Below are 16268 nucleotides of genomic sequence, written 5' to 3' on the forward strand. Positions count from 1 at the left end.
AAGCAAAAGAAATCAGGAAAATGACAGATAAACATAAAGAGGATATCAATAGAGAGATAGATATTATTAAAAGGAACCAAACAGAGCTGAAGCCCACAGTAACTGAAATAAAAACTTCCCTAGTGGGGTTCAACAGCAGATCGGAGGTGGCAGAAGAAAGAATTAGTGACTGTGAACATAGGACAAATGCAATCATTCGGTCTGAGGAATACAAAGAGGGAAGAAGAAAAGTGAACAGGGCCTGAAGAAACTGTGGGACACCAATCCTCATACTAACACACACACTGTGGGAGTCCCAGAAGCTAAAGAGCGAGAGAAAGGGGCAAAGAATATTCAAAGAAATAATGGCTTAAACATCTCAAATTTAATTAAAGACACTGACACATCCAAGACACTCAACAACCTCCAAACAGGATAAACCCAAGTAGAACCATATTGTGGCACATTATAATCAAACTGCCACATGCCAAAGATAAAGATAGAATTTTGAAAGCTAGAAGCAATAATAAGACATACACAGGAGTTTCAAAAAGATTTGGGGCCTATTTCTCATCGTAAACCATCAAGGCAAGAAGAGAATGAGATGACATATTTAAAGTGATGAAAGCAAAAGATGGTAAGCCAAGCATTCTGCAGCTGGCTAAACAGCCTTCAAAAATAAGAGGGAGATTAAGACATTCCCAGATAAACAAAAGCAGAGGAAGTTTATCATCATTAGACTGGTCCTACATGTGACACTAAAGTGAGTTCTGCAGGTTGAAAAGAAAGGACAATAGACAACACATAGAAGCCATACAAAGAAATAAAGATCCTCAGTGAGGGTAAAAACATGGGTAAATATAAATGCCAGTACTATTTTATTTTTGGTGTGTAACTCCACTTTTCACTTCCTATAGGATATAAAAGGCAAAAGCATAAAGTCATGCTAAATCAATGGTTTTGGACTCATAATGTATAAACATGTAATTTGCAACAAGAACTACATAAAGGTGGAGGGAACAGAATGGTATAGGAACATTAATTATGTATGTTATTAAAGTTTTTAAGTTGGTATCAAAGGAAACAAGAGTGCTATCGATTTAGAATGTTAAATTTAAGCTCCATGGTAACCACAAAAAAAAATGGAGAAAGGGAACCGGATTTGGCTCAACTGATAGAGCGTCCGCCTACCACATGGGAGGTCCACGATTCAAACCCAGGGCCTCCTGACCTGACCTGTGTGGTGAGCTGGCTCACACACAGTGCTGATGCATGCAAGGAGTTCTGTGCCATGCAAGGGTGTCCCCCACATAGGGGAGCCCCACATGCACGGAGTGCACCCGGTAAGGAGAGCCACCCAGCGCAAAAAAAAGTACAGCCTACCCAGGAATGGCACTGTACAGATAAAGAGCTGATGCAGCAAAAAGAGACACGGATTCCCAGTGCTGCTGACAGAATGCAGGCGGACACAGAAGAACACACAGAAAATGAACACAGAGAGCAGACAATGGGGTGGGCAGGGGAAGGGGAGAGAAATAAAAATAAATTACAAATCTTAAAAAAAAAAAACAAAAAAAAACAGGAGCGAATATGCAAACTCGTAAGGACAGAAATCAGAGTACAGGTTACCAGGGGTCAGGAGGCAGGGTCAATGGTCAATTAAATGCAAAATGAGTATAGGGTTTCAGTTTGGAGTGAAGGGAAAATTCTAGTAATGAATGGTGGTAAGGGTATTGCAACATTGTGAGTGCGATTAATCCCACTGAAGAGTATGATTAGAAGGGGCTGGAAAGAAACTAAAGAGATGATAAGTAATTGAAATACATGACACTGGATGGGATTAAGAATGGAAGAGAAAGGCACAAAAGGATATTACTGGGACATAAGAAAAAAATTGGAAGATAGAACACAAGCTTTATATGAATGTTAAAGTTCTTGAACTTGATAACTACACTTAATAATGTAAGTGAATATCCTTGTTTTTAAGAAATGTACATGGCAGTATTATATGTTCAAGGATTATGATGTGAGCAACCTGCTCTCAAATATTCAGAAGAGTAGATAAATGGATAATTGATAGAAAGAATGATATAGCAAAGGTGGCAAAATGTTAAAATTGGTGGATCTGACTGGGAGCATCGGAGAATGTTAAGAGTTCTCTGTATAGGATTTGTATTATTTTTGCAACTATTTAAAATTATTTTGCAAGTTTAAAATTATTCAAAATAAAAAGTTAAAAAAGAAATATCAATGAGTAATCAAGTCAGTGTGGAACTGGTTTCAGAATAAATATTTAAAACAATACATTATGATCAAAAAAATTTCCAACAAGGGTGCCATCACCATTCAATGGGAAAATAATAATCTTCAACAAATGGTGCTGGGGCAAGTACATATACATGCACAAAAGAATGAAATTTGGACTCCTACCTCAAACCATACATAAAAATTAACTCAAAATCAACCAAAGACCTAAATAAAAGAGTTAAAACTGCCCAACTCTTAGAAGGAATCATAGGCATAAATCTTCGCAACCTTGGATTAGGCAATGGCTTCTTATATACAATACCAAAGGCAAAAGCAACAAAAGTATATAAATTGGACTTGGTCAAAATTAAAAACTTGTTGCTCACCAGACACTATCAATAAAGTGAAAAGACAACTCCAAAGAGTGGGAGAAAATATTTCAATTAATATTATCTGATATGGGTCTGGCATCCAGAATAAAAAAAGAAGTCTTGCAACTTAATTGTTAACACAAAGACAAATAACCCAATTTAAAAATGGGAAAAATATTTGAAAAGACATTTTCCCAAATATACATACGGCCAATAAGCACACGAAGATGCTCTTTTATAGCACCTCCTTGTTTTAGGACACCATGATAAATCCCACACTTATCTTGTATTTTCCCTGTCTCATTACTTGAATCAACCACCCCTTAGGAGTCTTGTTCCTTTTTCATTGGAGAATGGTATTTAGAAGCCAAGATCTCCTTACTATTGAGATTGTTTTAAGTACTTTCAGCAGACAGAACGAATAAATATATGTATGTATACTAACCCACACATGCACATACACCTATATTTCTGCATATACCTAACTGTATTGTATTAGTCAAGAGTTTTCTAGGGAAACGGAATCAATAGGAGGTATCTGTAAATAGCATGAGATTTCATAAGACTCTCATGTGACCGTGGGGGTGCACAAGTCCAGGTTCCGCAGGCAGGCTGCAAACCAGGGGCTCCGATGAAAGTCCAATGAAGGTCCTTGATGAGTTTCTGGGAAATGTTGGCTATCCAAAGATGAGCTGGGAAATTCTCTCTGAATGTTTAAATCACTCCCTGGCCCCCTTTTTTACTGTTAATTTTTTTTTAGAAATCCCCCCCCCACCTCGTTATTTAGCGCTTGCTGTCTGCTGTATCCATTCGCTGTATGTTCTTCTGTGTCTGCTTGTCTTCTCTTTAGGCAGCACTAGGAATCGATCCTGGGACCTTCCAGAGTCGGAGAGAGGCACTCAATCTCTTGCTCCACCTCAGAGTCCTGGTCTGCTGCATCTCTTATGTCTCTCCCGTGTCTCTTTTCATTGCATCACCTTGCTGCACCAGCTCTCTGCGTAAGCCAACCCTCTGCTTGGGACAGCTCACTGCATGGGCCAGCTTGCCTTTACTAGGAGGACCTGGGAATCAAACCCTGGTCCTCCTATGTGGTAGACAGGAGCCCAATCACTTGAGCCACAAATGCTTTCCCACTTCCCCTTTTAAGGCATTCAACTGATTGGATAAACCATCACTCATTGCTGATGGTACTCTCCGTGGTTGATGCAGATGTAATCAGTCTTTTATGCAGTAAACTCACTAATGACTAAAGCCCACAATGTCCTTATATTAAAATTAGCCCAGTGCTTGCCTGACCAAACAACTAGCCACAATTACCTGGCCGAGTTGACACATTAGCCTAACCATCACATGCATATATATATTAAAACTGTAAGTTAACATTTTGTGTGATCTATGTATCTTTTAAAAATAAATAAAAAATATACATTTTTAAAAATCGCATTTGGAAAGTTAAAAAAAAAAAAGCAAACCCACAAGTTTATTCTGATAATTCTGATTTCAATCTATCACCACAGGGTTCATTTTAGCCCTCACTGTTTCCTCATTTGAAACCTCTTTCTCCAAATATGAGAAACCTGGCTCTCATTATCCATAATATATTTACTTACTTGTTCAATTCTAGAATTCACAAAAAGTCGTTTCAGAATTGCTAATCCATACTCTGTGAAAATCACCTTTCCTAACCATATTATAGCATTTATGCACAGTTCCTTTTATGTTCAGCTTCATCGCAGTATCCAGTCAAGATACTCTTTTCCAGTTAAAAACAGGTAGTTTTTTTCTTCCCCACACCCTTCAGTGTGGTTATGTTATTCATTTGTAATAGTTAGGTTCATTTGTTAATGTTTGTATTCCATTTTGCCCATATCACCCACCTATCCTGGTTGGTTTTGTTTGTGTTTTGACTATACGAAGAGCATGAAAAAATCACTATGGCCCTAAGAGTCAGAGCTTTATAGACAAAAAAACATACTCAGAGAAATGCCACTCCCTCCTTATCCCTGATACCCCTTAGTATCCTGCACCCTTTTTCCACTTCTTTCTCACTCACCCCAGTGAGTAACTGATCTGTTTCGTTTCTAGTTTATTCTTCCAATATTTCTTTTGTACAAATGAGCCAACACATGCACTTTCTTAAATCCCTTTCTTAATTTCCCTTTAAAGAGGAGCATACTATAGATACTCTTTGGAGCTTTGCTTTTTTCACTTAACAGTATGTCCTGGATATCATTCTGTATTAGTTGACAGGGATGTTACTCATTCCCTTTTTTAGATGTGTACCACTCCACTAGGTGGGTGTGCTGTAGCTTATTCAACTACTCTCCTAGATATAGGCATTTAGGTTGTGTCCAATATTTTGAATTCACAAACAATGGTGCAATGAATAACATTGTGTATATGTATTTTTTCAACGCTGAAGGTATATCTTCGTGGTAAATTCCTGTAAGAAGACTGCCAGGTTAAAAAGTACAATTTTATTAGGTATTGCCAAATTTCCCTCCAGATGAGTTGTACCAATTTGCATTTCTACCAGCAATGGTCTCGTGGTAGAATGTATTATATTTTTAAAATGTTTGCCAGGTTGATAGGTAAGAAATCTCAGTGTTGTGTTAAAATTTGCATTTTTCTAATTCAGTTACTTTGAACACATTTTCATGATTGAAAGTCATTTATATATCTTCTTTTGTGTGTGTGAACTGCCTGTTCATGTATTTTTCCATTTTCCTATCAAACTTTTGATCCTTTAACACTCAATTTTTAAGTTATTTAAACATAAAGCATATTAACCCTTTGCAGAATTATTCCAAATACGATACCACACTCTTTCGCCTCCCCACACTGATGGTTCCCTCATCTGTTTGCTCGTTGTTTGTGCTTGTCTATTCAGTTTGTTTGTTTTCTTTAGGAGGCACCAGGAACCCAACCACAGACCTCCCATATGGGTGGCAGATGCTCAACTGCTTGAGCCACATCTGCTCCCTGCTCATTGCTTGTTGTCTTGCTCGTTGTTTTTTTGCTCGTTTTTTTTCCTAGTTGTCTGCTCATTGTTTGCCTTCTTTAGGAGGCACTGGGAACTGAACCCAGAACTTCCCATGTGGGAGGTGAGCGCTCAACTGCTTGAGCCACTTGTACTCCTTGTACTCTTTTTTAAATGAGTTAAACCCCATTTTTTATTCAGCTTTCATTAGTTTTGCCCTGTTATCCCTTTTCTGCTCCAAGATTCCATCCAGGATATATTATATTTAGTTGTCATATCTCAAGCTCCTCTGCGCTGTTAAAAGTTTTTCAGGCTTTCCCTGTTTTTGATGATCTTGGCAGATTTGAGGTTTACTGGTCAGGTATTTTGTAGCATGTTGCTTAACCAGACTTTGATGCTGTTTTTCTCATGGTAATTGGAGCTATTGGTTTTGGGGAGACCACCACAGAGGTAAAGTGCCATTTCATGCATATCAAGGGTACATGCTGTTAAGACTTAACAGTGGTGATGTTAATCTTGATTACCTGGATTAAATAACATTTGCCAGGTTTTTCCATCATAAAGTTAGTTTTTTCCTCCTCAAGCCATACTTTCACTATCTATTGTCTTGGTCATCTCCTTTACCAACTTAGTCATCTTTGTATCTTCAAACCCCAACACTTAGCAGATGCTCAATTACTGGAAGACAGTGAAAGTGAAAAGGTAAGTAATCAAGCCTGGAGCCAGAAGAATGATGCCCTTATCTTTCATCTCTCTTCAACAAGGGCCAACAACACAGACTATATGATAAAATGTTGGCAATGCAATGAAGAGCATACTCAGTTCAAGTCCAACTTCCTTTAATAGGCCTTTAGATCTGTTCTAGATCCCAGTCATGACTTCTTCATCTAAATTCCTCAATAACTTAATTATTTACTAATAGCATCAAACTCACCTTTATTCAGCATTTACCCTGTGGCAGGAACTCTGCAACAATCTTACAAAATAAGTGCCATTATCATTTTTTTTACAAGAAAGAGATAAAATTTATATATCTGTGGAGAGTTAAAATACTGATCTATATCCACAGCATAACACAGTGCATTCATAACTGTTGTTGATCTGAGTAATTGTTTCCTCTTCTGAACTGCACAACCTTTTCTATTTCTTATAAAATTTTTTATATTCTACTTATAAAACAGGGAGACATTAAAAAAGAAAAAAAAAACTTCTAGTATTGGACTGTGGGCTCCCTATCAGATGGATTGTGACACTCATTTCTTCATGTTGCTAAAGCATTTAACACACTACATTCACCCTGTAAGCATTCAATAAACGATTTTGAGTTTAGGAAGTCAAGAAGATCACCAACTGGAATTCTGTCATTCATCAAAGAGATCAACTTGGTCAGTCTGAGGAAATGCAATTAAAGAGAGATTGCGAAAACTTTCGAGAGTCAACTTGGGAATCATCAAATTTTAGAGCTCATGGGAAGAAGATGTGGCTCAAGCATTTGGGCTCCCGTCTACCATATGGGAAGTCCAGGGTTGGATTTCCAGGGCCTCCTGGTGAAGGTAAGCTGGCCTGTGCAGAGAGCTGGCCCAAGCAGTAAGCTGGCCCATGTGGTGAGCTGGCCTGAACGGCGTGCTGGCCCACACGGGAGTGCTGACACATGCAGCAAGATGGCCTGAGTGGGGAAAACAGACTTGGCCCAGTGGTTAGGGCATCCGTCTACCACATGGGAGGTCCACGGTTCAAACCCCGGGCCTCCTTGACCCGTGTGGAGCTGGCCCATGCGCAGTGCTGATGCGCGCAAGGAGTGCCCTGCCACGCAGGGGTGTCCCCCTCGTAGGGGAGCCCCACGCACAAGGAGTGCACCCGGTAAGGAGAGCCGCCCAGCGTGAAAGAATGTGCAGCCTGCCCAGGAATGGTGCCGTCCACACTTCCTGTGCCGCTGAGGACAACAGAAGCGGACAAAGAAACAAGACGCAGCAAATAGACACAGAGAGCAGACAACCGGGGGAGGGGGAGGAATTAAATAAATAAATCTTTAAAAAAAAAAAAAGATGGCCTGAGTGGAAAGCTGGTGCAGCAAGATGACACAACAAAAAGAGACCTAGAGGAGAGACAATAAGAGACACAGCAGACCAGGGAGCTCAGGTGGCAGGAAGAGATTGAGCACCTCTCTTCCATTCCAGAAGGTCCCAGGATCGGTTCCCAGGGTTCTCTAAAGAGAATACAAGCAGACACAGAAGAACGCACAGTGAATGGACACAGAGAGCAGACAATGAGGGGTGGGAGAGAAACAAATAAATAAATCTTAAAAAAAAAAAAATTAGAGTTAGAAAGAATTTCAGAAATCTGGCTCTAATTCCTCATTTTACAATGCAAAGACTTAATTCCAGAAAGTTTAAGTGCTTTGTCCAAGGTCATAGAGTTTCTGATTACTCCATTATGGTTCTTACTACTACATCATACCACTGCATTACTTAATGGTACTTCTCAAGGAAATGAGTAGTTTTCCACAGGTCACTAATAAAGAATAGCTCAAATACATATTATCCAACTATTATCTGTTAAAATATATGTCTGTTTAAAATGGCTTTGCTGGTCTGAAAAGAACAAACACTCTATCTCACAAAATAAAGTATAAATAAGAAAAGAACAAATAATTTAACTCCACAGATGAGATCTATAAAGCACTGATAAAAGGCCAGCGGAATTTTCACAAAATCCATGTTCAACAAGGAAGGTACCAAACCACATAGCAAGTAACTAAAATAGGAAGTTTTAGTCAAGATATCAGAATGACTGGCCAAAAAGGAGCCTTATGTGTCTGTAAGGATAAACCTATGAAAATTTTAGTGAAATCCATTCGTTATCAAAACAAAATCTCAGTAAATTAGATGTCTTAAGAAAAATCAATTAGTAGATCTGAATATATGAGATAAATGCAGCAAATACTAAAACAACTTTAAAGCTTTTTTAAATCAAAGTCGAACAACTAAAAATTATTCTCTCAAGTCTCTTGTCTCAAAACATCATGTACAAAATGTTTAAACAAGCTCATATCTCTAAATTCCTCCCTGGTAACTGTGTGTGCTGTGTTTTTAAGTGGTTCAACTTTTCAATCAAAATTGACTACCTGATGAGGTCTTTGGAGAATTAAGGAGAAGACATATTTTCCTAGATTACTTAACCACCCTTTTGCCACAATGGTCCTACATTAAGTAAATATATACAGCAAATTCATCTTACCAAATTGAAGTAAAAGATCATCTTCTAATACTGGCTTCAAATATTCTTCTTTCTCCCAAGGCACTGGGATGTGTACAGAATTCATATACTCAACTGTAGGATTCTGGATGTAAAATTAATTGCATGTTTTTCATTGGTTATGATCACAAAATCCCCCTAATGAAAACTAGGGGAATTAAACAAAATTAAAAAGGAAATCATGTGTACATTACACAAAATCAGTATGTTTCTATCAAGAAATCTGTATTCACCCTTCATTTCATTAACTCGAAAGGATTATTGCTTAATTAATGGTTTCAATGTAGAGTTGTTTGGATTTGAAGAAAGTGACAGGAAGACATTCATGTGACTAAAACAAAAAATGAACAACCGAAGTACTAGAAATCACACTAGAAATTATTTCTGATATCACAGAAATACTATCAGTATTTCCCTTTTGAAAAAAAATTGATTCCTAAGTCCTTCTGTTTACTGTGGAGTCTTGTGTTCTGAGTTTGTTAAGACTAAGACGATGTTTTTTTAATTCAATCCACATAAAAGCAAAGGATAGGTATCTGATACTGAAGTACTTTTTTACATAACATTTATTCATTTCTTAGATGCAATGATATTGCTGAAAGTGACACTTGTAAGTACTATGTATATACATTAATTTGCTGCTTTATATTGTACTAGTACCTAATGCCTATGATTCCTCCAAAAGGATGAGTTCCAAATAAGTTTCTTCTTTCATATTCTTTTAAATAATAGTGCATTGATAGTCACTATGGTATCTTAGTTTCTAAACAAAATTACAAATTAAGCTACCAACTTACCTTAAGTCTGATAAAATTTATTAGCTTAATGTATCCATAAAATTCAAGTCCTAAAAGGGGAAAAAACCAACAACATAATTCACCTATTTTGACATAACATTTTGTTCAACTGACCTGTTCTACAGAGGTTTCATTGGTTAGGTAAAAAGTTATTTCTGTCCTCTAAACCACTACTTATAATATTGCGGGGAAGCAGATTTGGCTCAACAGATAGAGTGTCTGCCTACCACATGGGAGGTCCAAGGTTCAAATCCAGGGCCTCCTGACCCGTGTGATGAGCTGGCTCACGTGCAGTGCTGATGTGTGCAAGGAGTGCCGTGCCACACAGGAGTGTCCCCCGCGTAGGGGAGCCCCATGTGCAAAGAGTGCACCCCATAAGGAGAGCTGCCCAGCACAAAAAAAGTGCAGCCTGCCCAGGGTAGCACTGCACACACGGAGAGCTGACACAGCAAGATAATTCAACAAAATGAGACACAGATTGCCAGTGCCACTGACAAGAATACAAGCAGACACAGAAGAACACACAGCGAATGGACAGAGCAGACAACTGGGGGGGGGAGGGGAAGGGGTGAGAAATAAAAAATAAATCTTAAAAAAATATATATTGTGAATTTCTTCCTAAGAAACTAGAAATATTAACTTTGATTCTTCTGAGCACTTTGAGAAAAAGCCATAAATGACAAGATTTGTTAATGCTTTTCTATTTCTGGAAAGTGGGAAATTAATTTTTAGAATTCTACTCATTTGTCAGAAGAATTGGGAAAATTTGTATCTTGCAGTTGCTATTAGAGCTGATATTTCTAAACCCCCAATTTTTGTGGTACTTACCAAATTATAATTTTGCCAGGTCCTAAGAATATAGAAATTATACTAGCTTTTATATGAAGCTCAATGATGAAACTTAAAAAGCAATGTGGCTACATCATTCACACACCTTAGAAAAGTAGCTGCAGCTGAACTTATAATTTATGAACATATTACATCACATTTATGTGAGAACTGTCTAGTTGTTAACAGAGAGACCAAAGAATCAATTCTGTTAACTTTAGTAGAGCAGTGTAGCTCTTCTGTATCCATTTAAAGTAGGAAGTGGAAGCCTTTAATCATAAGCAAAGTGAGTTTAAATGCACGTTTGAATAGAAATATCACCTTAATAATCTGCTTGCCGCATTAATGTTATCACTATCTTTTTCTATACCCTCTTACCAAACTTCTTATAAAACTCAATCTCATAGACATTGTTTTACAAGTATAATTTTAGTACCCTGCCTCTTCTTTCCCTACATATCAGCATTTGCTTTTCTTTGTCCTGAGATTCACACTGGGCTTTAACCTAGGTGAGTTGCCTTTTTTCCCGTAATCATGCATGTCCTCTTCTGATGGCTTCTATCCCTGCTCTCATTCCCTAATTCAAATATGGTAAAATGCAATCATACATCAACGTTTTTTTTCCCTTCTAGCTATGAAGCCAACTGAAGTTTGCATACAGTAAATCTTGTCGAGAAGAACATCTTATTAATCTTTTCTCAATGTCTACTTATCATAAAAAGTTCTTCATTTCCAAGAGATAAAATGTTGCCACATACATTTGACTATATTGAACTTTTACAGAAAAAGGTATGAAAAATTGTAAACTTGGAACTTAAATTTCACAACTAAAATTTTCTTTATTCTAAAAAACACTCACCATGTTTATGGACCATGCTATCAATATTAAATTGATGCTCAGACTTACAATGTGAAAATGTTTCTTCAGCAGACGTGAATAACCTGAAAAATGAAGTAATAATTTCATGGAATAATTCCCAAAAAAATCAAGATTTTTGTTTCATTTTAAAATATATACATATGTTTTATTCTGCTGCTTTCCAGTTTTATTTCCAAGTTAAAAAAAAAAAACAAAACGAGAGGAAGAGAACCCTGCACTTCTCAGTGTACTTCTCAGTCCCAGTTTACTCCTAAAACAAATTAGCCTTCAAATGTCAATGTTAATTTATTTACCAAATAAGTTATTAAAAGGCTTATTGGAGAGAGAATTCTCTTTGATGTTTCTCTGAGGTCATGAAAATACCCTACTTGAGATTCTTTTCTTCTCTATCAAGTCTGCTTTCAGAGGCTTTGAACTGGCACAGCTCAAACTACTTTTAGAAATAAAGCACACAATGTAATTTTACAGCTGGTACATTCCCAAACTGCCATTTCAAAAGTGATCTTACAGTATTTTAAAAATGATCTTATAGTGTTTCCAAACTTCTTATATTACATGTGAGGACCAAACCTTTTTATTATATAACCCGCAAAACTAAAGGACACAAAAGACAGGAATACACAGCCAAGCAGTGGCGTATCTCTTTAATATGCCTAGCACATATGCAGCCATTTTCAACAAATGTTTGTTGAGACAGGTTATTTGCAGTATTTGTGGAGCCTATCACAAGGCACTATAATCCCTTGTGCTCAATAAATATTTTAGGACAACTGGGGTATATGTAGACTTACTACCTACCCAATGAGAACACTAAGAAATCAAGTGAAGCTAATACACCACCAATCAGCACCATGTTCAGCTACAGGGGAGACTGGAAGAAGTTTCTTAAGGTAACACTGGCCAATACCAACCAGGCCTCCTTTGTGTCCACTTGGCCAGGATAGCAGCCAGTCAAAACTTCTTGAGATGTGTAATTTTAAGTGGAAAGAGTACGGATTTGAGAATAAGACAATCACACCTTTGTGACCTTAGCCAAGTTACTGAGACTGCAGTCTTGCACACACACACCCTTTTTCCCCATAAGTGAAAAAAAATGCATCAATTCTTAGCCTTCAATAGGTGGGGAGCACCTAAGAAAGAGGAACAAAGAGACTGTATGTCACTAGTCTCAAATGGGAATTCGGGATGAGGAATTGTAGAGAAGCTCTCTACTGGAATAGAAGTGTAAAGCTGGAATGGTCCTAAGGGATTATCTAGTTCAGTGACTCTCAAACTTGTTACTCCTAAGAATCACATAAGATAGTGTCTTTAAAAATCACATAAGATAGTGAATTGGCCCCACCCAATTCAGAAGGACTGAGCGATGCAGAGTTCAAAATGTTTTGGTTTTTTTTGTTTTTGTTTTTTATTGTCTCGGGTGATCTGGGGGCACATTCACATTTGGGAACCAGAGACCCAGTACAAGCCTACATTTTACAGGAGAAACTTGGCCCGTATAAGGCAAGTAGTAGTACAACCTGGCTTCTAGTTCGTGGCTCCTCCCTCTACACCACCGCGGGTCTTTTTCTCAGCAAGCCCTCACTCCAAACCACTGGTAAGAGTATGCAAAAATACGTCACTCTGTGACTCCAGACAGTAGCAACTGGGCAAACGACCCTGACCGCCCGGGCCCCTCAGAGCCGAGGCCAGGAGCTGAGATGGACGAACCTGTCACAGAACAGGCAGGGGGTCTGCTGCTTGTCGTGGGGGAGATCAGCATCTTCTTCATCCTCCCAGGCGGCGTCGTCACCGCTGTCCGACAGCTCTGGCAGATCCTCCTCATCCTCTACAGCGCCCCGGCCGCCTAGAACACGAACAACTTTCAGATCTGTCTCGGACACCAGTGCAAACAGCCAGCACAGCGCACAGGGCGAGCGCTCCCCCCGCTCATCCACCGGCGGCCCTCACCCAGCACCTCCTCCAACCTTCCTGCAGGCCCCACCGCCCTGGCCCCGCGTCCCAGTGGGCGCCGGGAGGGGTGGGGTCTTTCACCCGCCCCACAGCGGCGCGGCCCTTGGCGCAGGGCGAGAAGGGTCCTGGGGGCCAGGGGTACCCACCGGTAGCGCCCGACGCTAACGAGCACATGGTTGTGGTGCCCAAAGAGCCCGGTGAGATTGGGGGCGGGGCCGAGCAGGGTATCCCGTTCACGTGCAGCCGACGCCGAACTCCCTAGGCCCGGGAACCCGGGAACGAGCGCTAACGCAGCACAGGGCCAGGGCTTGGGGAGGGCGAGAGCTTGGGGAACGCCGCGAACGCCTAGGAACGCGAGAGCGCGCGCGCTGGCCACGGAGCGCTTCCGGCCTCGGGGAGAGCACGTGAGTCGTGGTGGGTGGGGCGAAAGCTTGGGCCCGCTCCTCCTACCGCAGGGTTGACGCAGTGCGCGCGGAGAAACCGCTGCAGGGGAAGCTCGGTTGCAGGGGGTTAGACATTACTTTTATCTCTTCTCGTTTGCCGCAGGTCTTAGCGGGAGATCCGCGCCCGCGATCCCGAGCTCAGAGGCGCAGAGACGCCTTGGCCGTTTTGCTGCCGGCATCGCGTTCTCCGTGTCCCTTAATCGCGAGACGAGCAGTTAGTGAAGGAGCAGTCGGCCCCCGCGCGCCCTCTGGTGGTAGAGGAGCCCCAGCGCAGTCAAGAGTCGGAGTCGCGGGGTGCTGGTGGGGACCGAAAAGTCAGAGCCAGTTTAGGTGTACTGTAGAGAGCGAGTAGCGGCCAAAGCCTTCGAGCTGTTTAAAGTACAGTGGTTAAGTGAGTCAATAGGCTTTGGAGCCCGCCTGCCTGGGCTTGACTCTTAGTCCTGCCACTTTCTAAGGGTATCATGTTGAGCAAGTTACCTGACCTCTCTGTGCCTCAATTTCTTCAGCTACACAATGGGGATAGTGACTGCCACTAACGTCAGGGCTATGGTAAGGATAAAATGAGTTAATACATGTAAAGTGCTCAGAATTAAATAATCTTACTCTAAGCAGTAGAAGAGGTTGAACACTTTTAAGCAAGGGGTGATGCTGTCTGATGTGTAAAACATGCTGGCTACAGCGTGGGAAACAACCCAAACCTTCCAATCCCTCTTACTACCTCCTTTCTTCCCTAATATCTATTCAAACTGTAAAGTTCTGTCTTAGGTGGGCGTGGGCACTGTCATTTGAGCAAGTAGATTGCAGGATCTAGTCTGAGGCTGGCACTGGCGGGGCACAGGTTTATCCAGTTAACTACCAGGGCGTCCGGGGCCCTGCATAATCCTGCCTAACTTTCCAGCGCTACTCAACCCTTCAGCCGGCCCCACCCTCAAGCCTTTTAGTTATTGCTAATCGTTTTCTCATTTCAAGGCCTTTGCCAAGAAAGCTGCATATAACTGTAGGTGCTCCTGTTGGCATAAGCTAGAAAGGCCTTCCTAAGAGCACCTATTCTATAGACGGTTCACTTGTTATTCCCACAACAGCCTGTTAAATTTTCTTAGCTCTTTTGTTTTACCCACTACTCTCTGCAACATGAAGACAAGGGCCAGGTGTCCTTACTTTCATTTCTCTGGCACATAATACAGGACCTGGCCTAAAGTAGGTTCTCAAATTTAATAAAATGCCTTGTATTATTGCGAAACTTTTCTGTGTCATCCTCTTCCTTAACTATAAACTCCTAGAGGACAGAACCCATCAAATACAAGTTTAATTTAAAGCCTCCTTACATCCTAGGATGTTGCTGTTATCGCCACTTTTGTTCTTTGGTTGGACGGACTTCAGAATGAAGAAACATGACCTCAGTACAAACATTTAATTAATCACAGCTCAGTGTTGCGGCTGGAACCTGGTCCATGGCAGCTCCCTCAGTGTTACAGCTCAAGCCTGGCTATCGGTTGATGCGCACCCAGAACAAAGATGGAGGTGCAGGGCTTGGTAGTATAGCTCCGCTCAGTGTCACAGCTCAGTGCTCGGCTGGCTGGGGTGAAGATGGAGCCGTGGGCAGGGCTTGGGGACTGCCCTGGGGGTGTATCCTCAAGTTGCAATGCTCTGATTGGTTAATAACTGGTTCCGCACGAGGGCATTGGTTAGTGTTTGGAGACTAGATTATCGTTTTATGTTAATAGGGTATCCTAACTGGGAGGCTTTGACTGGCTGGTTATTAATTAGGGTAAGGGATCCTATTGGTGGAAAATTCTCTTATTCTATTGGTTGGCTCAGGATCCCTTATCTTATTGATTGACGCTTACTTCCTCTGCCTAGGGGTAACAGTTTGGTTACCAGCCCTCTCCTTCAGTTGCTTTGTCAAAATGTTTTGTTTTTTGTTTTTCATTTTTAGTTAGGCCAATAATTTATTAAGGAAGGGAGGGAAGAGAAATCGGAGAAAATAACAGATTATGGGTCTCAGGTTGCGAGAAAAGGGACTGAAAAGGGATAAAGAGGACAATTTACAGACAGTTCCCCATTACAGGTTACAAAATCCCCAGGTTTACTTGCGTGCTGTTCCAGGCAGGGGGAAAAGGCAAGAACAGGTGTCAGAATATTTGTTGGCTCCTTTTGGTTAGACTTGCTTTCCACTGAGTATTGCCTTCATACTCATTTGCTGAATGAATTAATGAATTCGAAGTCTTTTGTTACCTGGATCCATCCAACTTCTCCCTTCACTCTTCCAATGTAAACTCTTTCTCCCATCTCTCCCTCTCTGTATTGCATTTGGAGGAAACCCTGCTGGATCCCTTATATTGACAGTACCCAATACTGACAGAGTAAGAGGAAACACATTCTACAGGGGTGATTGGGCCAGAATCTTGCCCCTTGTAGTTTACCTCTCACACAATGCTGGACTCAGGAGGCTGCTTTTCTACCTCAGGAATGAACACAGTCCCTTCTGCATCATCCCACTTTGCTTTTGAGACCAGAATAGAATGTTGGACAAGACCT

The 16268-nt window shown here is 40.6% G+C and overlaps 1 protein-coding gene across 2 annotated transcripts in view; it reads right to left on the bottom strand.

Moving 5' to 3' along the window:
* Positions 1-14635, bottom strand: part of PRMT3 (protein arginine methyltransferase 3) — a 155330-nt gene extending 140695 nt beyond the window's left edge. The window contains exons 1-5 of one of the 2 annotated variants that reach the window (XM_012525660.4): positions 13809-14635; positions 13045-13180; positions 11317-11399; positions 9630-9679; positions 8815-8917 (exon numbers count right to left, since the gene is read on the bottom strand). In XM_012525660.4, coding sequence (XP_012381114.1) covers positions 8815-8917; positions 9630-9679; positions 11317-11332 — 169 coding nt within the window. In that variant the 5' untranslated portion in view covers positions 11333-11399; positions 13045-13180; positions 13809-14635. Of the gene's footprint in view, positions 1-8814; positions 8918-9629; positions 9680-11316; positions 11400-13044; positions 13181-13433; positions 13692-13808 lie in introns of those variants that run through there. The other variant, XM_004459811.5, reaches the window with a different exon arrangement.
* Between the last annotated feature and the right edge of the window lie 1633 nt (positions 14636-16268).

The sequence above is a fragment of the Dasypus novemcinctus genome, chromosome 10 (assembly GCF_030445035.2).
Source record: "Dasypus novemcinctus isolate mDasNov1 chromosome 10, mDasNov1.1.hap2, whole genome shotgun sequence".
Classification (NCBI taxonomy): domain Eukaryota; kingdom Metazoa; phylum Chordata; class Mammalia; order Cingulata; family Dasypodidae; genus Dasypus; species Dasypus novemcinctus.